Genomic DNA, 26,314 nt, shown 5'->3' with positions numbered 1-26,314 from the left:
TGTTTGTTAAATTGCAATGTAAAAACAGTGAAATACGCCATTACCTCAATTTTGATTCATTGATATTTACATTTACTGTTACCTACTTTTTGTGTGTATTTTGTTATAAATTTGGTTGCAAAACAAAGTCTGCATGAAGGACTTCAAATGTGTTTGTCTTTTAACCAAGTATTTCCACTTACTGTAGTTTGGGGAGTCCACCTCTTATAGTTCTGCTGGACAAACTTTAGCCCATTAACTATTATATTTATAAAACATCAGCATTACAAAAACAAATGTTGGGCAATTGTTTTGATTTAAATGATTGGCATTTGGCTTATGTCTAAAACAGGTTAATCCAGGCAGCACCGGGTACCCCAGCTAGTGGAACATATTTACACATTTAATAGCCAGTGTGTCATGCTAATGTGTCTATTTATATTCACAAGAAGGAAGCTCAATAACAACACCATATGTGCAGCATATGTAAGAATATATGGTAAAAATATGAATATGATAGTCAACTGTCCACATTGGCATCTGGGGTGATGAAAATTGGTATATTTTGACACTTTTTAAAAATTAGCATTTTTTAAACAACTGTAAAGTTTGTTAAAACAACCTGGTATATCACAAACCATCATACAAAGAGTTCTATAGCCATAGCTAGTATATTTCTTTGATTTTGAACTAATCAAAGATACGAACATGTACAATTTCGGGTTTTCTGCCATTTTGAGGCCTTTGTGAAAGGTGGATCACACTAGAAACACCAGAACTACCACAATTACCCAACTCTACACCAAATGTTAGCCTGGCATGAGCAGTTTCAAAGCTGTGAGGCATATAGGGAGCTCATTATTAATGTGCAAAGTTGGTAGAAAACACTGCTGTAACTTCAAAAGTTTTCACGATACAGACCTAATATTTGGCATTTCACCCTAACTTTGGAATGTGATTAACATATAAAATTGACAGACTAATGCTGAGGAGTGACCTGGGATTTTTTGATTTTTTTTTTTAAACTGGGTGATTTCAGATGGAATAAACCAAGACTAAGATGAAGAGTATCACTTGCATTGTGAAGGGCCGTCAGTTACGACATTTTAAGTTGGGTCAATTTTTAAGAGTAGTTTTATATCTATTAATATAAGCAACAGATTGGTCATTGTTGGCAGCGCCCCACAGCAGCCTTTACTCAAGGCTCTTGCAATTGAGAAATATCTCCACTTGATGGACGTTTATCATTAATTCATCTTGGGTACTGAGTGCATGGTAAAACTCATCTTACTCTACTGTCATCCTGCATGGCTCCCCTACATGGTTACCTTCAGTAGTAAGTACCGGCTGAATGCTGATGTCCGCTCTAGTGTTTTCTCATCTCTGGTTGAAGTGCTGTTTCATGAGTGGGACCTATTGTAAGACTCCATTGTACTGCAGAGATGTGAGAAATGGTGCAAAATTATGCTGAGATTACTGAAGCAGCAGGACCTTCGTGGCCGGGACGATGGTGGGGATTCGAACCCACGCGGCTCGCACCAAAAGACCGTTCCTCTACCAGGTCAGCCAAAAGGGAACTCCCCGTTAGCCAAGCTAGCGGGAACGTCTTTTCAAGTGGGTCCCGGGATTTTCATCCCACTACACATCTCCCAACCATTTTTGACTTCGTCCCGAAGTCACAGATGCATGTTAGTATACTCTGTGACCACATCCTGTTCGTGACACCAGATTGAAGCAGCAGGGCCTTCATAGCCGGGACGAAGGTGGGGATCGAACCCACGCGGCTCGCACAAAAGACCGTTCCTCTACCAGGTCAGCCAAAGGGGAACTCCCCGTTAGCCAAGCTAGCGGGAATGTCTTTTCAATTGGGACCCGGGACTTTCATCCTGCTACACATCTCCCCACCATTTTTGACTTCGTCCCGAAGTCACAGGTGCATGTTAGCATACTCTGTGACCCACATCCTGTTCGTGATGCCAGATTGAAGCAGCAGGACCTTCGTGGCAGGGACGACGGTGGGGGATCGAACCCACGCGGCTCGCACCAAAAGACCGTTCCTCTACCAGGTCAGCCAAAGGGGAACTCCCCGTTAGCCACGCTAGCGGGAACGTCTTTTCAAGTGGGACCCGGGACTTTCATCCCGCTACAAGAGTAATAGTATGAATTTTTGCAGTCTTACTGAACATATGTTGTTGTCCTTAATTTCCAATTTGGTGTATTTACACATTTGACCCACTGATAATATGACAGGGAATAAAATGTATTGCTTAAAATTTGGTATGAAAGTTTTTAACCAAGGTGCATGTCAAATTATGGCCAACTGTACAAACAGATTAACACTTAAAATGACTCTTTCCATTTTCTGTGCCAGTTACATATGTTCTGTTCTATTTACTGATCCAAATACAATGTACCTACAGAATATGAACCTCTACATTTCATCAAAAATGTGTCGTTTTCTAAATCTGTGGCATCCTGGTGGTTTTTTTTTTTTTTTTCCTGACTGTTCGGCACAGAAATACAAGGTGTACAGCAGAGATGAACCGATGTGGCATTAAAATGAGAAAGGACAGACAAACAAAAATTGTGTTCTGTTATAATCTAGTGTTAACATATTTTGGCTCTAATCTATTCAACCAGTCGCACTGCTTTTTATCTGGCATTATTTGACAGACAATATCCAAGCCCAGAAATGTGGAGACACAAAGAAAATTCAAAGTGAAAAAGCATTTAAGTGAATGCCAACTTTCTGCCTTTGACAGTTTATTTTTTCAAAAACATCAACCTTGTCATCCTATTGTAAAAGATCTTAAAGATTTCAGTAATACTACTAATCTCTTCAACATGCTGTAAATTGTCCAGACTTGTATTCACAAAAGAACTCTGTGATAACCACTCCGGTCCATAAATATTTGGCATATCTAGCATTTAATTCCTGCAACTACCACAAAACAGTGTTCTATTGGAAGCAAATAGTCACAGAGCCAAAACCCCTTAACGATCATCTTTAATTTGAAGATACGTACATGGATTCACACTGGATGAACAGCAACAATTGCAGAACTTTTGGTGTGTTCTAAGAAGGAGCAAGTCATTGTTGCAATGCACTGATCATCTTGCGCTGGGTAGATGAGGTGATCGATAAACTCATTCCGAGCAACACACACAACTGATCACAGCTACTGGCACTCCTCATACATGAAAGACAAACTGAAATATGTTGAAAATAAATGTAAATGAACCCATTTTGTACACTATATATAAAATGTCAATTTACTGATCATTAAAAATGCACAAAGTAAAATAAAAAAAAGTACAAGGGTCATCTGAAGAGTTCTGCCTACAGCTGGATTATTTCAATTAGATGCAAGATACTGAAGTGAAACTAGTACTACAATTGGTGAAAGGTAATGACACTGCCTTACTGAGGAAATTACAACCTTTAAGGAGATTTGTGATTCACGCTAGTATCTTGCTTGTTATTGAAATAATTACACTGGAGGCAGAACCTGTCATCCGACCCTCACACGCATTTCAGTTATTGGCATTCTTTAGTGAACTGATAGTAGATGATTGTTTTGACAGCCAGTTTTCTGTACAGATGAACACAAACATTTTCAAGTCACTGAATACGTCTTAGACTTAATTTACATCAATCATTAATAAATACAATACAGTATTTAAATGTTAAATCTGTCTCAAGACGGTTGTTCTCAAAAACTCATCTTGAAGACTAGCCAGATTTAGGAACTTCTAGAAACTAGAATCTTTAAGAAAGCTAAACATCTGTGGTCAGAGTCCACTAACTGGGCATTTCAATGGACCAGACAGCTCTGCACATGAACTCAGCATCTTCCCATGAGAACATTATTGCTCTCCTAAGCTGCATCAACAGTATTAGGACATCATGTTCAGAGGTTCCACTCTGGTCACTGAAACCAGGATCCAACATGTTATTATGGTTAGTAGATCCAGGGATACCACCTCTGACACTGCTGGTGGTATAAGAGCATTTTAGTGGAAAATCTGATTTCACACGATTTGTTAATTTGCATTTTTTTTCTGAAGTGATTTTAAAATCTGCACTAAAAAAAAAAAAAAAAAAAAAAAAAAAAAAAGATGCATATACGTAATTCCCACCAAAACTGTACAACTCCGCCTGCACAAGTACAGAGTCTTTGCTTTGGTAGCTGTTAAATCCTGTGGTCTTCATACTTGAGCCTTCATGAACAGATCAAGCAGAGCTGCAGCTCTCAGGAATCAGGTTGATCAGAGAGTTGCTGGCCTGGGCCAACTCTGTAATTGAAACTCTGCCCCTGCGTTTGATGAACTGGGCCACAGAGTCCAATTCTTCTGGAGTGATGGAAATAAACTTCCCTCTGTCATCGATCACTCCTGAGAGAAAAGAAGTACATTTTTTATTCAATCATTTTGAATGATTTTAATGATGCATTGCAGTCAGTCTCTCTCTGTCTCTTAAACACACAAAGTGTTACCATACAAGAGCAACATGGAGATGAAGGATCTTGCTTGCAGACACCTTAATGATGGTCCAGAGTCTTTCACCTCTCCCACACACATTTTCCTGTCTGGTCATAGGACCTTTGATCTTATGGCCTCCATACATCACTTAAGGCTGATTTATGCTCCTACAACTCTAACTCCTTGGTCACGCAATGATTTTGACGTGGGCTTGACCTTTCAAAGTTCTCTGTCACATTGGTGGGTGTCATAATGTGATTTACTGTCGGAATACTAGGGGGCACAACGTGAAGAACAAGGCAGGGACTTTCTTTCCACCTGCACCGCCACTGTTCCTGGTCGCGTTTTTTTTTTTTTTGGGGGGGGGGGGGGGGGGGGGTGACGTTTTTGGACCAATTTGTCCTCAGCAACCTCCACTTTTTTATACAATCATCAACCTTCAAACCAACATTACGTGCAATTTGCATCCATGAACAACAAGTCATTTGAGCATCTTTGTAGTTTTTTGACTCGTGTTCTAAAGTTCGCCATATTTACAGACTTTTCTGCTGAACATTCCTCTATTTGATCTGTGATCAAAAAGTGATTGGTGTGCGCACCGTAAAAACTTTCAAATATGACAGGAGAGTAAGGAGCGAAACCGGAAAAATGACCAGTCAGCCCTTGCCGTTGTGTAGTTTTAATTTTTGGGAGGTGCACGTCAGGCTACGGAGAGGGGCTCAGAGAGGGCTCTGCATCACTATGGAGCTGCACAGACAGAAGCACAAATCAGGCTTTAACCCAACATTACAGTCAACCCCCACCCCCAACCCCCGCACCCCAAATGATCATTTTAGATATACCATATTTTCCAGACTACAAATAACACTTTTTATTTTTTGGCTGGTCCTGTGACTTATATATCAAAATCATACTGCATTATCATCTAAGGCCCAAGTTAATTCAAACACAAGATGGCACAGTCTACACATGTGACAACTGAATGCTGCTCCTGTGCACTGATCTGAATGACAAGGAGGAGCTGGGTGTGAAAGAAATGTCTTAAAGTCTGCTCTGTGTAAGCCTGATCCCATCATTTCTCAGAAGGCAAGCAGAGTAGGTCCTGGTTAGTACTTGGATCAGGGACCTCTTAGGGCCCGGTCACACGGCGACAGCTGAACAAAGGAAAAAAGTCACAAAGTCACAAATTGTTGAGAAAAAGTGAATGAATGAGCCTGCACTTCTCCCATCACGGAAAAGTTTGCGAGTCCAGAGCACATAAAAGAACGAAACAAAACTGAAACTAACAAAAGAAAAACAAAACGAACAGCAACCTTGATGCTTTAAACAAAATCAAAACAAAACATTCATAATGATGTGAGTCGACAGCGGGTATCAGACCGAGCGCCAGCCTGTGATCATTTCTGCAGCCAACCTGCACTCTCCACAGCACCTGCAGGTGCGACATCTGGTTGTCTTGACAACAGGTTGGTCTTCACAACAACAACGTATGCGCACATGCACATTCCAGTTACAGACGGCATGCAAATGTGCGCACAGCCGTTTGTGTGCGTGCGCACAGCTTCTCCAGCCACAGACGGCGGGAATGAGCGTAAATAGTTAAAGTAGTTGATAAAACGTTCTTGCCGCTATTGTTTCTGTATGACAACATTGCTTTTCGTCCCATTGTTTGGGTTAATACAACCCCTGGCAATAATTATGGAATCACCGGCCTTGGAGGATGTTCATTCAGTTGTTTAATTTTGTAGAAAAAAGCAGATCACAGACATGACACAAAACTAAAGTCATTTCAAATGGCAACTTTCTGGCTTTAAGAAACACTATAAGAAATCAGGAAAAAAAATTGTGGCAGTCAGTAACGGTTACTTTTTTAGACCAAGCAGAGGGAAAAAAAATATGGACTCACTCAATTCTGAGGAATAAATTATGGAATCACCCTGTAAATTTTCATCCCCAAAACTAACACCTGCATCAAATCAGATCTGCTCGTTCGTCTGCATCTAAAAAGGAGTGATCACACCTTGGAGAGCTGTTGCACCAAGTGGCCTGACATGAATCATGGCTCCAACACGAGAGATGCCAATTGAAACAAAGGAGAGGATTATCAAACTCTTAAAAGTGGGTAAATCATCACACAATGTTGCAAAAGATGTTGGTTGTTCACAGTCAGCTGTGTCTAAACTCTGGACCAAATACAAACAACATGGGAAGGTTGTTAAAGGCAAACATACTGGTAGACCAAGGAAGACAAAGCGTCAAGACAGAAAACTTAAAGCAATATGTCTCAAAAATCGAAAATGCACAACAAAACAAATGAGGAACGAATGGGAGGAAACTGGAGTCAACGTCTGTAACTGAACTGTAAGAAACCGCCTAAAGGAAATGGGATTTACATACAGAAAAGCTAAATGAAAGCCATCATTAACACCTAAACAGAAAAAACAAGGTTACAATGGGCTAAGGAAAAGCAATCGTGGACTGTGGATGACTGGATGAAAGTCATATTCAGTGATGAATCTCGAATCTGCATTTGGCAAGGTGATGATGCTGGAACTTTTGTTTGGTGCCGTTCCATTGAGATTTATAAAGATGACTGCCTGAAGAGAACATGTAAATTTCCACAGTCATTGATGATATGGGGCTGCATGTCAGGTAAAGGCACTGGGGAGATGGCTGTCATTACATCATCAATAAATGCACAAGTTTACATTGATATTTTGGACACTTTTCTTATCCCATCAATTGAAAGGATGTTTGGGGATGATGAAATCATTTTTCAAGATGATAATGCATCTTGCCATAGAGCGAAAACTGTGAAAACATTCCTTTCAAAAAGACACATAGGGTCAATGTCATGGCCTGCAAATTGTCCGGATCTTAATCCAATTGAAAATCTTTGGTGGAAGTTGAAGAAAATGGTCCATGACAAGGCTCCAACCTGCAAAGCTGATCTGGCAACAGCAATCAGAGAAAGTTGGAGCCAGATTGATGAAGAGTACTGTTTGTCACTCATTAAGTCCATGCCTCAGAGACTGCAAGCTGTTATAAAAGCTAGAGGTGGTGCAACAAAATACTAGTGATGTGTTGGAGCTTTCTTTTTTCATGATTCCATAATTTTTTCCTCAGAATTGAGTGATTCCATATTTTTTTCCCTCTGCTTGGTCTAAAAAAGTAACCGTTACTGACTGCCACAATTTTTTTTTCCTGATTTCTTATAGTGTTTCTTAAAGCTAGAAAGTTGTCATTTGAAATGACTTTAGTTTTGTGTCATGTCTGTGATCTACTTTTTTTCTACAAAATTGAACAACTGAATGAACATCCTCCGAGGCCGGTGATTCCAGAATTTTTCCCAGGGGTTGTAGGGTTCTAAAAAGGAATAATTTGCACCGTCTGTCATGCTTACCGTATTTTCCGGACTATAAGTCGCACCGGAGTATAAGTCGCATCAGCCACTTTATCCATTATAAAGAAAAACAAACCATAAATAAGTCGCACCGGAGTATAAGTCGCACCAGCCACTTTATCCATTATAAAGAAAAATAAACCATAAATAAGTTGCACTGGACTATAAGTCCCATGGACATACAGGTATGTTAACATGAAAAGTTCAGATGATAATATTGTGACGGCTACCGTTTTCGGATGCATATTTCACCAGTCGCAACTTGTAATCTGCAGAGTATGATTTTCTTTTTGGTGGCATTTTTTCGGGCCTTCTCCGTTGTCTTGTTATGTTATCAGTAACGTTAAAATTTTTATTTTTCTATGGTAGTTAGAAGTCGCAGGAACAGTCACACAAGCCTTGAGTGCCCTCTCGTGAGCTGCATTTTACCTACGGATATGTTTGTATTTTGCGGACCACATTGCGAGCCGAACCATGCAGCGCCTACCTGCGCAGCTCATGACCACCCAGCGGTGTCGATCCAGCTCCTTCCAAGTGCAGACGCTAATCCTCCGCCGTCGCTCAGTGCTCCCATGCAGCTCTCAACGTCAACTCTGCTCACACTGATATCCAAGAGTTGAAGCTGTCTTGTTAGCCGTCCCGGAATAAACACCATGTTCGTCTGCTTCAAACGCTTTTCACAATCATCGACGCCAGCTCCTTCCAAGTGCACACGCTAATCCTCCGCCGTCGCTCACCCAATGCTCCCACGCAGCTCTCAGCGTCAACTTAAACACTCTGCTCACATTGATATCCAAGGGTTGAAGCTGTTCTGTTCGCCAAGCCGGAATAACAGCAAGCACCGAGTTCGTCAGCTTCACACGCTGTGGGTGAGGTGAGGAATACGCATCCAAAGTTCTGTTCTCTGATTGGTTATCGCGACCAGCGTGAACTATAGGATGGCCGTCATACTACAGTGCCCATGATGCATTGCATTTCCTTTTCCGGTGGCCATTTTAAAACATAGATCGACTCTGTCACGTAAAATTGTTTTGTTACAGTAAATTAATTGAGATCCTACCGGTATATTTTTCATTTATAAGTCGCACCGGAGTATAGGTCGCACCCCCGGCCAAAACATGTAAAAAAGTGCGACTTATAGTCCGGAAAATACGGTAGTTATCATGTTACAGGGTAACATATATCACATGTCATAGAACTGAATGGATGTTGACCTTTACTTTGGAGACAAAGCATTCAACACAGTCAAAACTATTCCATTTATTGATCCTTTAATTTCAACCAATAATCTGCATAATGTTTTGCCGAAACTGGAGTAACTAACTTTAGACGCCTGTACAAACTGAAACTGACTTGTCACCATTTTTGCTGTTTTTACCCCATAACTCATTCCATCATAGTCCAAAGTAGACCTTTTTGGAATCATTTTGTCAGACAAACAATGTGATATAGGTTTCAACATGATTGGAGCATTTTTAAAGTTTGACCTTTGTGTAATTCTTCACTGACCCCTACCTGGCTACAGCTACCACCCTGGGATGGCTATCATACATTTTGGTGTAGGCCATGATACACTGAGGCTGGATTCTAAGTGTCATTTTTTTTCCCCTTAAGTGGTACAGTTTAGGTCAAAATTCATGAATGGCTCATGGAATAATTGATCTGTTCAGATATCGCCAATGTTCGTGCAAGACATTGAACTTGGGAGGTTGGACGAAGTTGAACGACAGTCAAACAAAATGCTGACGGTACGGGAACTATGAAAACGAGGAGGAACTGTCAAGACAGAAAGCAAAATGGAATACAGACTAACTAAAGTTGTAGTCAGAATTTGTTCACATTTTTCAACAGTGTGAAAATTCTGACGAAGAGCCAACTACAGGAACAAAGCAGGACGACGGTTAAACAATGTCTCTGAAACTCAACGTAAGTCCAGATTTCTTGTTTCGTTTTGGCTTTGGTGTCCTTCATTAGTGCCATGTGACCGGGGCTTTAGGAAGACCAGGGGCTGCGTGTGTGTGTGTATTTCTCCAGGTAAAACTGCAGTTCTATCAGGACGTTTATGCAGTGTAAAAACTTCCAAAATATTCTCTACACACCACACAAGGCACAAGCAGTTTACATAAATTTGTATACGACCTGCCAAAAGTTTGGTTTCACAACTGAATGGGAAAGTGTGTCCAAACATTTGACTGGTACTGTAGGTCTCTGTGTGGAACTGTCAGTAGCTCAGGAGTGGTGACCAGACTGAGAATCAGTTAAAAACCAGAATCTCAAATCATTTTTAAGTCTAAGTCAGACACAGTACAACCTCTAGGAGCAGTAGGCAGCCAGAGTCCAGAACACACAGACCTAGTCCAGGTCTCAGGGCACCATTTACAGCAAGTGCAGTGAAAGGAGCACAACCCTAATGTACAAATTTATATGGTGCAGGGAAATAGGAGTGCCAGAAGGAAACCCACGCAGAGACAAGGAGAACTTGCAAGCTCCATACACATAATCAAACCCTGGAACTTCTTGTTTTGAGGCAAGACTGCTAACCACCAAACATACTAACCTGTGATAGAGCCGTTGGCTAACAAGTCCTGGAGCCTCACAATAGCATCCTGTGTTCTCAAGCCAAATTGAGAAGCCAAGTCCTCCAGGAGAACCACTTTAGATTTCTGTAGGACAGGGTTCAGAGATATAATACAGTATATTCATGTAATCCAGGATCACGTTACAGTACACAGACACATGGAAAAGTATACAGTACACATGGAAAAGCGCTATATAAATGCAGTCCATTTACACTTACCTCTATGTACTGGATGAATTCCTTGAGCAGACTCTGTGACTGGGAGAAAAAAAATGGTAACATTTTACATAATTATAAAAATATAGCCACAAGCAGTGATCACTGGGGTCCACGCAGGCTGTGAGCACTTGGACCATTATTGCACGATTCATGAATTGTGGTCCCTGGGACTGTAAATAATAGTGATCTTAGATATCTGTGTGTTTATATATTATTTTGCCATTCAGTTTTTATTGTTGTTATTTTGTTTTAGTAATAACAAGTAATCACCTTACTTAAAGGATTATATATTTTGTCTATGAGTCCGGTATCTGCTTAAAACATGCATGTGAGACTTGTTTTATCTGGTTAAGCGTTTAGAACAAAGAGTCAAGTTTCACCACATGCCATGCACACGTGGGTTTTAAGACACAATATCCCATAATGATGTGAATTTTTTGAATATAGATTTTCGCAAATTTAAAAAAAAAAAAAAAAACAACTAAGAAATCACGTGTACATAAGTATTCACAGCCTTTGCCATAAAACTTAAAATTGAGCTCAGGTGCATCCTGTTTCCAGTGATCATCGAGATGTTTCTCCGGCTTAACTGCAGTCCACCTGAGGTAAATTCAGTTGATTGGACATGATTTGGAAAGACACACACCTGTCTACATATAAGGTCCCACAGTTGACAGTGCATATCAGAGCACAAACCAAGCATGAAGTCAAAGGAATTGTCAGTAGACCTCCGAGACAGGACTGTCTCGAGGCAAACTGATCAAGAACCCGATGGTCACTCTGTCAGAGCTCCAGCATTCCTCTGTGGAGAGAGGAGAACCTTCCAGAAGGACAACCATCTCTGCAGCAATCCACCAATCAGGTCTGTATGGTAGAGTGGCCAGATGGAAGAAACTCCTTATTTAAAGTTACATGGCAGCCCGCCTGGAGTTTGCCAAAAGGCACTGAAGGAAATTCAGACTATGAGAAACAAAATTCTCTGGTCTGAGACAAAGATTGAACTCTTTGACATGAATGCCAGGCATCATATTCGGAGGAAACCAGGCACCAGTGATGCATGGTGGTGGCAGCATCATGCTGTGGGGATGTTTTTGGTGGCAGGAACTTGGAGTCTAGTTAGGATTGAGGGAAAGATGAATGCAGCAATGTACACAGACATCCTGGATGAAAACCTGCTCCAGAGTGCTCTTGATCTCAGACTGGGGCAACAGTTAATTTTTCAGCAGGACAATGACCCTTAACACACAACCAAGACATCAAATGACTGGCTTCAAGGCAGCTCTATGAATGTCCTTGAGTGGCCCAGCTAGAGCCCAGACCTGAATCCACATGAACATCTCTAGAGAGATCTGAAAATGGCTGTGCAACAGTGCTCCCCATCCAACTTGATGGTTCTTGAGAGGTGCTGCAAAGTGGAATGGGCAAAACTGCCTAAAGGTAGGTGCACCAAGCTTGTGGCCATGCTGGGCTTTTTTAAATAAATTTGCAAAAAAAAAAAAAAAAAAAAAAAAAAAAATCATGTCATTATAGGGTGTTGTGAGTAGAAATTGTGTCTCACCCATCATCATAGAAAGAAAAAAATGTAAATGGAAAGAATAAATTAAATGGTTATATTTATCCACTGATTTGTACTATAAAGTTATTTTCCTTTTAACTTCACCAGTTTTGGATTCTTTGTTATTCAAAATTGCTGAATTTTCACATTTGCCATTCAAATACTGAGAAGAGACGTGCAGTGAGGCAGCAGCCAGCTGTGCCTCAACTTGGATTGCACAATCACTGGGCTAACTTATGGAATGCTATGCAGTGTGAGTGTCTCTGTCTTATAATGGTCAAACACTTTGGCTATATGAACTTAAATTCCATAGTTTAGCTGATGTACATAATGTACAGTGTTTTTGCGAACAGCTTTAAGTGTGTGTAACATGTTTTGTGTGCTGAGCAATCATAAAAAAGCTGCAAAAACACACCAAGTGAGGCACGCAGTTCTCCTGCCTCATGCTGGGGGCACTAGTGATCCCATGGATTCTTCCTGCAGCAACTCCTCAGCTGCAGAAGTAGTAACAGCAAGCTGCAAGAGCAGCCGTTCATTTATTTTTTCCCCTCTCACTTGGACTTTAGTTTCAGAATGGAGGATTATATATCCAAACAATTTTCTAAACTGGACTTTCAATCGAAGCAGGAGGTAATAATTAAAAGAAGACCAACGCCGGAGCTAAAAGGTTTGCTTCAGACTGCAGTATAGAAGACTCGCTCTTTTCAAATGGAGTGGTACACATGTAAAGTCTAGCTGTGTGGATGTCCAGCAAGAAACACCCCCCCCCCCCCCTTTTCTGCCTCCTTTTCTCTACTTGTGACAATGTCTGGACTAAGATGGGATATTGTGGCCTAAAGAATTTACAAAGAAGTCTCATCAAACACAAGCGATCGACCACTCACTTTCAAAGCCAGAAAAAGCTCCAAACATACAGTCAGAATAGGACGACTTTCTTCCTTGGCAGTGATCTTCACTGAGACAGAGACTTTTAAAACTGAATGAAGCTAAGGAAGATTTCTACAAGCAAGTCATCTATGCTTTTGTTCAGATGGAGCGGCACATGAACTTCATTTATAAGTAAAGGTAAGTCCATAATAATGTTTTCTTTTTAATTAAATGTGCTTTTTTTGTGTGCTACAGTTTGTGTAAAGAATGCTGATATGAGATCCATCCATTTTCTTCCGCTTTATCCGGAGTCGGGTCGCGGGGGCAGCAGCTCAAGCAAAGCCGCCCAGAACTCCCGATCCACACACACCTCCCCCAGCTCCTCCGGGGAAACCCCAAGGCGTTCCCAAGCCAGCCGAGAGATGTAGTCCCTCCAGCGTGTCCTGGGTCTTCCCCGAGGCCTCCTCCCAATGGGACGTGCCCGGAACACCTCTCCAGCGAGGCGTCCAGGGGGCATCCGGAAAAGATGCCCAAGCCACCTCAACTGACTCCTTTCGACATGGAGGAGCAGCTCCTCCCAAGTGACCGAGCTCCTCACCCTCTCTCTAAGGGAGCGCCCAGCCACCCTGCGGAGGAAACTCATCTCGGCCGCTTGTACTCATGATCTCATTCTTTCGGTCATTAGCCAAATCTCATGACCATAGGTGAGGATCGGGACGTAGATCGATCGGTAAATCGAGAGCTTTACCCCCCTACTCAGCTCTCTCTTCACCACGACGGTCCGATACAGCGACTGCATCACTGCAGATGCTGCACCGATCCATCTATCGATCTCACGCTCCATCCGTCCCTCACTCGTGAACAAGACCCCGAGATACTTAAACTCCTCCACTTAAGGCAAGGACACTCCACCGACCTGAAGAGGGCAAAGCACATTTTTTCCGGTCGAGAACCATGGCCTCGGATTTGGAGGTGCTGATTTTCATCCCGGACGCTTCACACTCGGCTGCAAAACGCCCCAGTGCACGCTGACGGTCCTGATTTGACGAAGCCAACAGAACCACATCATCCACAAACAGCAGAGACGAGATACTGTGGTTCCCAAACCAGACCCCCTCTCCACCCTGGCTGCGCCTAGAAATTCTGTCCATAAAAATAATGAACAGAACCGGTGACAAAGGGCAGCCCTGGTGGAGGCCAACGTGCACCGGAAACAGGTTTGACTTACTACCGGCAATGCGAACCAAGCTCCTGCTGTGGTCGTACAGGGACCGGATAGCCCTTAGCAAAGGACCCCAGACCCCGTACTCCCGGAGCACTCCCCACAGGGTGCCCCGAGGGACACGGTCAAACGCCTTCTCCAGATCCACAAAACACATATGGACTGGTTGGGCGAACTCCGGGGCCCCACCCTGGAGCTAGGCCTGGGGTTGGGGCTCGCTCGCGAGCGCGAGCGCCTGGTGGTCGGGCCTTAGCCCATGGGGCCCGGCCGGGCTCAGCCCGAAAGAGCGACGTGGGCCCGCCCTCCTGTGGGTTCACCACCTGCAGAGGGGGCCATGGGGGTCAGGTGCAGAGAGGATTGGGTGGCGGTCGAGGGCGGGTGGCCCGGCGGCCCGGTCCATGCTGATATGAGATTTTAATTTTAAACATAACCCGTCAACTGCTGCCAATCAAATGGTGAATAAGCTACTCTGTGGTTCATATGTTTGTATATCTGATTGTGATGAAATCATTGCCTCACCAGCCATCAACTTCACTGCATGTCACTGATATTATGATATATATATATATATATATATATATATATATATATATATATATACACACATATACATATAAACCAGAAAATAAGCTTTTGAAAGTCACCCAAAATATAAAGAAATGTATAATGTATATAGGAAACTATTTTCAAAGAATCATTTAGTTTTCTCTGGTCATTCATACAGACCCACATCCTAAAAAAAAAAAAAAATTGTTACTGTAGGCCAGGTGAGGGAGGTGACCCTGTTGTTATTAGCATATTATGAGCTCTTGAAGCCATCACTGACATAATCACAATATTTGTGAGAAACGAAAGACCAGTGTTCTCACATGTGGGTCTTATTTATAAGCTTCAGTTGCCTTGAAAATGTTGCTGTGTGAAATCAAAGTGAACCCTACTGGTATGTTGTGAGTTTAGTTGAGGTCCAACCTGATCTTCAGTGAGCTGCTGTTCCTCTCCCTGGTCTTCTATAATGAAGGAGGCTTTGAGCCTTAAGTATTCCTCCTCTTGTCTCCTCTCTTCCTCCTCCTTGGCTCGGAGCTCCTCCTCTTCCTGCATCAAACAGAAACACATTGTTACGACACCCGACGGCTGCTCTCACGTGTCCACTGAACACCTGAGTGACATCACATATACAGTAAATTCAAGCTTTGTGTAAATAGGTGATGCATTTATCAAGAATATTTACTCTCAGTGGTGGACAGAAGTACAATTATGACCATGAAAAAAATGGCTCACATACTGTAAAAATAATCAGTCCTATTTGAGAAACCTACACAAGAAAAAAAATTGCTGACTTAAGTACAAGTTACTTTCTCAAACCTAGATCTGGGTTGTCTTCTTAAAGTAAGGAACACCATTCCTCATCAATGCTTTTAAAACTTTTCTTTAGCAGCTTACTGGAGTATTTGTACACTCCAGTGTTTGACACCCATACATTGACACCCATACACTCCATACTGGGTGTCAAAATCCAATCCCTTATCCCTATTGTGACACCTGGTCTAACGGATGGAGTCAGGGATTGGCTGTTAAGGTAAGCTGGTGAGGACGTTGTGCACCCCTTGGCTGCTACAGAAACCACGAAGGCCCAACAGGAACCCTGAAAGCGAGACGGTGAACAGGGTTTAGGTGAAACAAGAAGTCCTCAATAGCAGATTAGGCGTAGGAGGTGATGGCTTCTAACCCAACGGCTGTGAAGGCAGATGAAGGATGCAGTGGGTCCTCGGACCCCAATCGTGTGGGTTTTCATAGCCATCGGACCAGGCTAAGGATCACATGTTTGTCGGTGTGCAATGACCCAGTCGGTAGCTCTCACACTCTATCTTTTTAGGTTTGTAATTACGAGGTCTGTTTGAAAAGTATCCGACCTTTTTATTTTTTGCAAAAACCATATGGATTTGAATCACGTGTGATTGCATCAGCCAAGCTTGAACCTTCGTGCACATGCGTGAGTTTTTTCACACCTGTCAGTTGCGTCATTCACCTGTGAGCACGCTTTGTGGGAGGAGTGGTCCAGCCCCCTTGGCGGATTTTTATTGTCAGGAAAATGGCTGGGCGACTGCAGCTTTGCTGTATCAAAATTTTTTCAGAAACTGTGAGAGACAGTCAGGTGGAAACCATTCAGAAAATTCAGATGGCTTTCGGTGAAGATCTTATGGGCATCACACAGATTAAGGATTAAAAGACGGCCCACTGAGAGCGTGCCGCGCTTTGAGCGGCCATCAACAGGCTGAAACGACCAGATCATTTCCAAACTGAAGGCTGTGTTGATCCGGGACTTCGTCTGACTACCAGAGAAATGGCAAGAGAGGTGGACATAGCACTTTTTCGGCACATTACACTGTTACAGGAGATTTTGTAATGAAAGACGTGCGGTGGAATTCGCGCGTCAGGACGGAGCCGCTAATGGCGCAGAACAAAAAGCACCTCCGTGTTGGAAGTCTCACGGGACATGCCCAGCTCTTGCACCATTCGGAAGATTCAGACGGCTTTGGGTGGCTTTTCAGTCGAGTGAGTGTCCGAGAAACTGTTGAAGATCTGGGCATGTCACATGTCCTGTGAGACCAACATGGAGGTGCTTTCGTTCCGCGCCATTAGCGGATCCGTTGCAAATTCCTCCGCTCCTGTTTTCATGACAAAATATCCTTTAACAGTGGAATGTGCCAGAAAAGTGCTGATGTCCACCTTTTCTGCCATTTCTCTGGTACTCAGACGACGTCCCGGATCAACACAGCCTTCAGTTTGGAAATGATCTGGTCGTTTCAGCCTGTCGATCGCCGCTCGGAGCGAGGCGCGCCCTCCGCCATTGTGCGCCGTCTTTAAACCGGCTGTAACACTCCTTAATCTGTGTGATGCCCATAAAATTGTCCCTGAAAGCCATCTGAATTTTCCGAATGGTGTCCACCTGGCTGTCTCTCACAGTTTCTGGAAAAATTTGATGCAGCGCTGCTCCAGCCGTTCAGACATTTTCCTCACAATAAAAATCCGACGAGGGGGGTGGACCAGTGCTCACTCAAAGCGTGCTCACAGGCGAATGAAGCAACCGACAGGCGTGAAAAAACTCACGCATGCGCACGAAGGTTCAAGCTTGGCTGATGCAATCACACGTGATTCAAATCCATATGGTTTTTGCAAAAAATAAAAAGGTTGGATACTTTTCTAACAGACCTCGTATCTGCTATTTAACTTATTTAATATAGTTAAATGAATTATTAAGGGCACATGAGCAAGGTCCTTAGTCCAGGTTGCTCTCAGTGCGTATTGAGTACCTTGCATGGCACCCTGACACCGGTGTATGAGTGTGTTTGTGTGAATGGGTGAATGTGAGGCATAATTGTAAAGTGCTTTGAGCGTCTGATGCAGATGGAAAAGCGCTATATAAATGCAGTCCATTTAAACAAACCCACACACACAGACTGACCCTGGATGTAGATTTTCCCCACATCTACCATCCCATCCATGAATCGATCAAGAGAATCTTCCTCACCACCAAGGGGCTGGCACATCGAAAGCACTCCATATTATACATATATGTCTGTTTTAGCTGTTTAGGTAGTGATGGTCTTAATGATGAAGCAAAACATAGATTAAAATTTTTTTTAGGCCCAAGTGAAAAACTAAACCCAAAAATAATCTTAAAAAAAAAAAAAAAAAGTCAAACTTCTCCTGTACGTAAAGGCAGATTACAGGCTTAAATAATAAAACAGTGATAACAGAAGTAGTTTCTAAAAAGGAATATGAAATGTGCTCGTTCCTCTAAAAAAAAAAAAAAAAAAAAAAAAAAAAAAAAAAAAAAAAAAGTACTTTTACTACTCATGGATGTCACTAATGTATTACCATCCACCACTGGTCATGTGCATTTACTACACTGCTACAACTGAACTGCATTTAAAATTATGGCTTAAAATTTTCTTCAAATCAAGCATATGTCACAGAATATCCATTGTTGCTGCTTTCACCATTTAAAGTTTGAGCACACGGGCATTAGTGGTGTATATATTTGAAATGGTTTTACCTGTTGCTGTTCCAGCAGTCGCTCCTTCTCCTCCTCCTGACGCTTCTCTTGCTCTCGGAGTTCCTGCAACCTCCTCCTCTCCTCCCGCTCTTCAATCTCTGCCTGCACAAAGTACAATACAATCCATGACAACACTATACTGAATACTACTGTTTGTGAAAATTACCCATTACTGTAAAATGACCACAAAAAAAGCCTAACATAGATAATGCAAGAATAAAGTGAATGCAATAAAGTAATAATTAAGGGAGGGCTTTGAACCAGAATTTTTCCAAACTAGTTCATTCAGAACAGAAACAAAATTTTAATGTTTCCGGTACTGGGCTCCACCCCAACAGTGACGTTCCTAAGCCAGTTGAACAAAAAATATATAGTTCGCAAACCAGTTAGTAACATCCTATGTCAGCTGTGGGACACTGAAAACACTGGGGCTTTGAACCAGAATTTTTCCAAACTAGTTCATTCAGAAGGGCCATACTAAAATATGAAATGGGCAAAATGGGGACTGATAATCACAAAATGGGGGTAAAATGTAACAAAATGGAGCAGAGTGAACCAGACTGACTCCAAATAAGTACTTTTATTAATTGTTTGGCTTTTGTATTTTGTGAGACTGCTCAGTATATGTAGTAGGGGCAGGTGCGCCATCTGGTGTTCAAGAGATGAAACTTGATGAAACTCAATGGGTCAGTCTGCTCCATTTCATTACGTTTTACCCCCATTTCCTTGTCAGTCCCCATGTTGCCCCATTTCGCTAAAAAAAAAAAGTACTTAACTGAATCATATTTACAGTCAGTCTGCTCCATTTTGCTACGTTTTACCCCTGTTTTATTATCAGTCCCCATTTTGCTCCATTTCACTTAAAAATAATCAAAGTAATTAATTGAATCATATTTAATAATATTTGGAGTCAATCTGGGTACGTCTGCTTCATTTAATTACATTTTACCCCATTCTGTGATTATCAGGCTCCATTTTGCCCCACTTCGTATTTTAGTATAGCCGCATTCTGAACAGAAATTATATTTTAATGTTTCCGGTTATTGGCTAATTGCTCCCCTGCTGTGGGAGTACAATGTGGTGCCACATGTTCAGTGGTGGGCACACTTCCGATAACAGATAATTATCGAAGATAATGTTTTCATTATCGGATTATCTTTTTAGATAACTTTAAAAACCATTATCGGACCAATTATCTTCCGATTAATTTTTGTCCGATAACTTTTAAACCAATAAACAAAGTAAACAAAACTGAACAGTGACAAGCATTTTTAAAATTTAAAATCAGTTCAGCACCCACCTGTTAAAAGTTTTGTAACAAACACACAGTTATAACCTCTGCAAACAGAAGAGAACTGCATGTATGAAAAGCATCTTAATCCTCTTCAGACAAAGGAGAAACGGCCAAAAAAAAAATTCCTTTAACACCATACCGATATGCTGGCAATATCACCTAAGTCATCCAGAGGCATACATTTTTAACTTATGGTTCAAATTTTAACCAAATTAATTTTGGACAAGTTATTTAAAATTACTGTCATGTCTGAAGTTTTATAAAGTGAAAATATCAGGTATATGTTTTAGTTTTAAAGTAATGTGCTAATTTTTAAGGTTTTGTGAGCACATGCTGTGCCCCGCAGTGCATTATGGGTAAGATGATGTAATCTCAGTACGTCACGACAGGACAAATGCATTTCAGACAGTGTTCAGGCTCCACGGACAACAGCATTAAACTCTAGTGCCTAAAACTCTCTTGAATATACGAGGTCTGTCAATAAAGTATAGGTCCTTTTTATTTTTTTCAAAAACTATATGGATTTCATTCATATGTTTTTACGTCAGACATGCTTGAACCCTCGTGCGCATGCGTGAGTTTTTCCACGCCTGTCGGTGACGTCATTCGCCTGTGAGCACTCCTTGTGGGAGGAGTCGTCCAGCCCCTCGTCGGAATTCCTTTGTCTGAGAAGTTGCTGAGAGACTGGCGCTTTGTTTGATCAAAATGTTTTCTAAACCTGTGAGGCACATCGAAGTGGACACGGGTCGAAAAATTAAGCTGGTTTTCGGTGAAAATTTTAACGGCTGATGAGAGATTTTGAGGTGATACTGTCGCTTTAAGGACTTCCCACGGAGTGGGACGTCACGCAGCGCTCCCAGGCGCCGTCGTCAGCCTGTTTCAAGCTGAAAACCTCCACATTTCAGGCTCTATTGATCCAGGACGTCGTGAGAGAACAGAGAAGTTTCAGAAGAAGTCGGTTTCAGCATTTTATCTGGATATTCCACTGTTAAAGGAGATTTTTTTTAATGAAAGACGTGCGGACGGATTGCAGCGTCGGCTCGCAGCCACCGCGACACTCCGCCACAGGAAAAACACCTCTGTTGGAAGCCTTAAGGACAAGTTGGAACATGCCCAGCTGTTAATTTCTCAGATACTCACTCAACTGAAAGCCATCAAAAGCCGCCTGGATTTTACAAATGGTTATCAACACGGAGGTGTTTTTCCTGTACCGCCGCACCGCGCCGGCTGCGTCCCGACGCGCGAACCCGTCCGCACGTCTTCCATTAAAAAAAATCTCCTTTAACAGTGGAATATCCAGATAAAATGCTGAAACCGACTTCTTCTGAAACTTCTCTGTTCTCTCACGACGTCCATGATCAATAGAGCCTGAAATGTGGAAGTTTTCAGCTTGAAACAGGCTGACGACGGCGCCTGGGAGCGCTGCGCGACGTCCCGCTCCGTGGGAAGTCCTTAAAGCGACAGTATCACCTCAAAATCTCTCATCAGCCGTTAAAATTTTCACCGAAAACCAGCTTAATTTTTCGAACCGTGTCCACTTCGATGTGCCTCACAGGTTTAGAAAAAATTTTGATCAAACAAAGCACCAGTCTCTCAGCAACTTCTCAGACAAAGGAATTCCGACGAGGGGCTGGACGACTCCTCCCACAAGGAGTGCTCACAGGCGAATGACGTCACCGACAGGCGTGGAAAAACTCACACATGTGCACGAGGGTTCAAGCATGTCTGACGTAAAACATATGAATGAAATCCATATAGTTTTCGAAAAAAAATAAAAAGGACCTATAGTTTATTGACAGCCCTCGTATTCTGTGCATTTATAGACGGTTTTGTATTTGCGTTTGTTAAATTCCACACATTTTAAATGTAGCAGACAGGGATTATCTGGAATTCTGTTTTCAAGGCCTCTACTGCCATCTACTGGCCAGTAGTGTTCATGGCAGTATTTGCCCTAAGTACTAAGCAACTGGGAACCAGTAGATGGCAGTGTTGTATTTGTTTTGACCCCGGTTATATCAGATGATTGTCAAATCAACTTTTTGGCTTTGCAAATGGCTTTTTTTTTTTTTTTTTAACAACTGAAGTTTAAAAACAAAACAACAGCAAAATAATAACAACAACAACAACAACAACATTACAAGCCAGCTCTGCAGTGTTTGCACAGGCACAGTGCAAGCGTTTGGATGCTTGTAGCTTTTCAGCAGCAGGAAACCCTCACGACGGCCGACCACAATAATATATCAAACAGGTTTGATTCTCATTCGACCATACGATCGGCGATCAGGATGTGGTCGTCAGATGTTGACCGCAGCTTGATACTCCACGTACACTACATGATGCAGGACGCACGATTAACCTGAAACTCGGTCCAAAAGATTCCTGCATGAAAAATCATCTCGCACAGTGTAAAGCATGTTTTACATCATAATAAAACGTGCGCACATTCTCTCCACATGCAAAACATTTTGCGATGACACTTCCAGGGCTCCGTAAAAATGCCTGTTTTTACAAATAAAAAAATGGAATATTTTACAAAAGCACATTTATCTTTAAGCACCAACACACGACAGACGTCACATTAACGTGTTGGTTTACATAATGAATGACTGAACCAATCAGTGTTTAGCAGAGGCACTTTTACCCAGAATCCTTTGCGATCTGTCTGCTTGTTACAAAACCAACTTTGTACAAATGACAGAATTGACGTTAATGGAGTTATTCTATCGGTATTAATGTTATTTATAAATCAAAACCATAACTGACTTTATTTTTCAAGACCTCCGCCTGACCGGAGCATTGTAATTGATAGAGAGCTGGCCTTATGGCTGCTCTTGGGGTGCCTCTGTGCTGGGAGCGCTGTAGTAAACAAAAGCTTCCAGCAGAGGCAGAATGTTGAAAGAAAAAAAGTGTGGTCTCATTGTTTGGGTCTGTTGTTATTTTTAATATTGCTAGAAGCTATTAAATTTGTTTTACTAGTAGTTATAAATGTGCCAGAGATAATATTGGAATTTATCGGTTATCTGTAACTTCCGATACATTTTTTGGTGGTTTATTGTTTTATCTTTATTGAAGATAACTTTTCAGTTATCTGATTATCTGTTATCGAAGTTAATTTTTTGGTTATCTGTGCCCACCACTGCACATGTTCCACGTGCTTGCACAATGTTTGTGCGCGCATGAGTGTGCACAAAACAGTCGCCGCGGTATCGTTCACACCTGTCTGACCGTGTGTCCCTCCCGACAGCAGATGGAAGTTTTTGTGGTTGCCAAAGTCGTTTTATGTTGCAGTTTTTTGGCCGGTTCCTGCTTTTTTCACCGGTGTGTGAAGGGGCCAATGGGACAAAATAACAAATGAAACACTTCATTGCTTGGTGTCCTTAATCCCAATATGCTTTAAGTATTGTAAGAAGGAATGGCAATATAATAAAGTGGTAAATGCTTTAGTGTAGCAACTTTTTTGGAATGTTGGGCAGGCCTTAAATGCAGAAATGGATGTATATTAACAAATTAAGAACCTGACCACACAAAAAGTATCTTGAGTTCATACTGCCTGCAATGAAAAGACAAAGTAAACATAAGAATCACTGCTTTTTTATTATTTTTTTAAAATCGTCATTTCATTTTCCATACTGCCCCAACTTTTTCTGAAGTGGGGTTATATTAAAAGCAATATTAAATACTGCATTTTATTAATTATACCTTACCATGTAAAGTCACAAAACTCCCCTCATTATTTCAGGTCCATCTTGCTGTGCAGCAAATGTTTTTGCAGACTGAACCTGGCAGTGTGTCCCCCACCTCTCTCTGAGCTTTTTTAGCCTGTTTCTCCTCCAATTTCCTCTGCTTCTTTGCTCCAACTCTGGCTGTTGGCTGGGCAGTCTGCTGGTCCACCTCTTCCTCCTCCATAAGGTTTTCTCCTAGGAAAAATGTCACACCCTTTAGATCTACTACCAATGACAATCTGTGTCTGTACAGTTAAGTGCATCAATTCAAAAATTATGTCACTGTAAACACAACTCAACAGACCAGAGTGTGCTGTTGCTCATTTTACTTGTCATTTTGTGTTTCATTGTTTTCGCGTTGGAAGTACCGATACTAACATAGCCATGGCAAATGGGAGCGCTGCTCGAAAACAGGGGGTACCATGACAGAAAAAAATAGTCAAATAAATTAGTGTATTAAAGCATTTAAAGTCGCTTCCCTCTTGTTATTTACACAAAAATGTTTGAGCATAATAAGCAATTCTGCCTAAGTATTCTTGGTTTAAAATTAAGCTGAAGACGACGACGACACCCTTGGCTGGGTGTCTTTTTCTGCAAGCCTCCTGTACTGTATACCAGTATGGATTCCCAAAACTTTCCTGTATATTTGTATTGTCAACTGTGTCGGTAAGCATGACCCAAGCAGAGGGTCGCCCCTTTGAGTCTGGTCTGCTTGAGGTTTCTTCCTCAAATCATCAGATGGAGTTTTTCCTTACCACCGTCACCTGTGTGCTTGCTCTGGGGGTTGTAAGGTTAGAACTTACTTGTGTGACGCGCCTTGAGGCAACTTTGTTGTGATTTGGCGCTATATAAATTAAATATTCTTTAACAGAATGTGGCAATGATACTTGCAACACCTAGTTGGCTTTATTCTAGAATCTGCCGATTTGTTCATGTTGATAATGTATCTCTATGTGTGTGTCCGATGTCCGTGCCCTGTAGGGGGTTAAAAATCAAAGTAAAGTTTGTGCTGTATATCGTATGTACCCTTTCTGGATGTGTTCTTGTCGACTTAGAGACACACCACTACAACCACCAACCCAAACCTTCTTCCCACAGCCATGATAATTATACTTACAACCCCAATTCCAATGAAGTTGGGACATTGTGTAAAATGTAAATAAAAACAGAATACAATGATTTGCAAATCCTCTTCAACCTGTATTCAATTGAATACATCACAAAGACAAGATATTTAATGTTCAAACTGATAAACTTTATTTTGTGCAAATATTTGCTCATTTTGAAATGGATGCCTGCAACACGTTTCAAAAAAGTTGGGACGGGCCAACAAAAGACCGGGAAAGTTGATGAATGCTCAAAGAACACCTAATTGGAAACAGGTGAGTGTCATGACTGGGTACAAAAGGAGCATCCCCAAAAGGCTCAGCCATTCACAAGTAAAGATTGAGGATCACCACTTTGTGAACAATATTAAAATAATAACAACAATAAAACATTTGCATGTTTTATTATTGCTGGTCTTGTACACCAAGCCCCAGCAAGGATACCCTATTCCCAGCAGGGAACCCTATTGTTTTTGTTTAAGATCCCCCACCCCAAAAAAAATGTAATACTGGAGCATAGACCAAAGAAGCTATGGAGGTGAGATTTTCAGGTCTGGCACAAAAACCCTGCACGCAACTCAGGCACAAAAATATTTAACAAATCTACTTACGGGGGCATTATAACAACACCTTTTGCATTTTGGCCTTTAACTCCCATGGTACATCGGACATTCAAATGCTTTATATGGACGCATTTACTGGCTTCAGCTGAATGCCATGAGTTAGGCCACACCTATTTGTGCCTTGCTTTGTTTTGTTTTTTTTCCCCACAAAGTAGCGAAATATGCTAGAAGAAGTTCCTCTTCCAAACACCAAAAACATCAAGTTGGGCGTATCTTCACCATGGCAAAGCCAATCTGGATGAAACTCACAGGCCTGATGCAGCATGTTGTAGAGAGGCACTTGGATTAAAATAGTTTCAGTTGGACACTAGGAAGTGCTATAAATCTCAAGATTATATCTCAAAATTGGAAAAGCAGAACTGCACAAACATTTGACATGCACAATTTTTGTACAACTCTTACTTCAAATACGTAAGTACATCGTGATCTCTGAGTGCTTTTCTAAAATTCTGCAGACAACAAAGGTTGCTGCTGTTCTTTCAGCTTCACACAACATTCCTACATAGTCTCCCAGCCAAGTACTAACCAGGACCTTCTGAGATCTGACAAGATAAGGTGTGCTCAGAGCGGTACAGCTGTACAATTTTCATGCAATCTTTACATACAAGCCACTTTCAGTTGAACAGTTATCCAAGAATTTGTATGAAAATCTGATACATTTACTCTGACAAGTTGTTCTTTCACTATATTACTTGCTTTCATACTGATCAGACCTGTTTGAACATAATCAAGGACTTTTATATATAGGACATTAACAGCATAGCTAATAATTCAAACTGTATTTAGGAGGTGATGGTCTAGTGGTTAAGCGTTGGGCTTCAGACCAGAGGATCCTCTGTTCAAACCCCCAGCCTGACCAGAAAATCACTAATGGCCCTTGGGCAAGGTCCTTAATCCCTGAGTTGCTCCTGGTGTGTAGTGAGCATCTTGCATAGCAGCACCCTGACATCAGTGTGTGAGCGTGTCTGTGTGAATGTGAGCGTCTGATGCAGATGCGCTATTTAAATGCAGTCCATTTACCATTTACTTAATTAATATTAAACCATTTTTCTATCTTCAAATGTGTATTTTCAATGATAAATATAACGATCTACACCATGTCTAGGATTGTGATAAGCATATAAATACATTTTTTTAAATCTTCGATTGTTGGAATTCAATTGATACATTGTAATACTTGTCATTTCTATTATATTCTCATCCATAT

The 26,314-nt window shown here is 41.6% G+C and overlaps 1 protein-coding gene across 1 annotated transcript in view; it reads right to left on the bottom strand.

The window, feature by feature from the left end:
* Positions 1-2,969: 2,969 nt before the first annotated feature.
* The window catches only part of LOC117507425 (DDRGK domain-containing protein 1-like), a 30,575-nt gene continuing 7,230 nt past the window's right edge, over positions 2,970-26,314 (bottom strand). Inside the window, exons 3-8 of the mRNA XM_034167295.1 lie at positions 23,455-23,573; positions 18,363-18,464; positions 15,275-15,397; positions 10,662-10,700; positions 10,422-10,527; positions 2,970-4,374 (exon numbers count right to left, since the gene is read on the bottom strand). Of these exons, the coding sequence (XP_034023186.1) occupies positions 4,214-4,374; positions 10,422-10,527; positions 10,662-10,700; positions 15,275-15,397; positions 18,363-18,464; positions 23,455-23,573 (650 nt within the window). The 3' untranslated portion in view covers positions 2,970-4,213. The remainder of the gene's footprint in view (positions 4,375-10,421; positions 10,528-10,661; positions 10,701-15,274; positions 15,398-18,362; positions 18,465-23,454; positions 23,574-26,314) is intronic.

The sequence above is a fragment of the Thalassophryne amazonica genome, chromosome 3, assembly GCF_902500255.1.
Source record: "Thalassophryne amazonica chromosome 3, fThaAma1.1, whole genome shotgun sequence".
Classification (NCBI taxonomy): domain Eukaryota; kingdom Metazoa; phylum Chordata; class Actinopteri; order Batrachoidiformes; family Batrachoididae; genus Thalassophryne; species Thalassophryne amazonica.
Note: the sequence above shows the minus strand (reverse complement) of the source record. Positions and strands in the feature narration are given on the sequence as shown.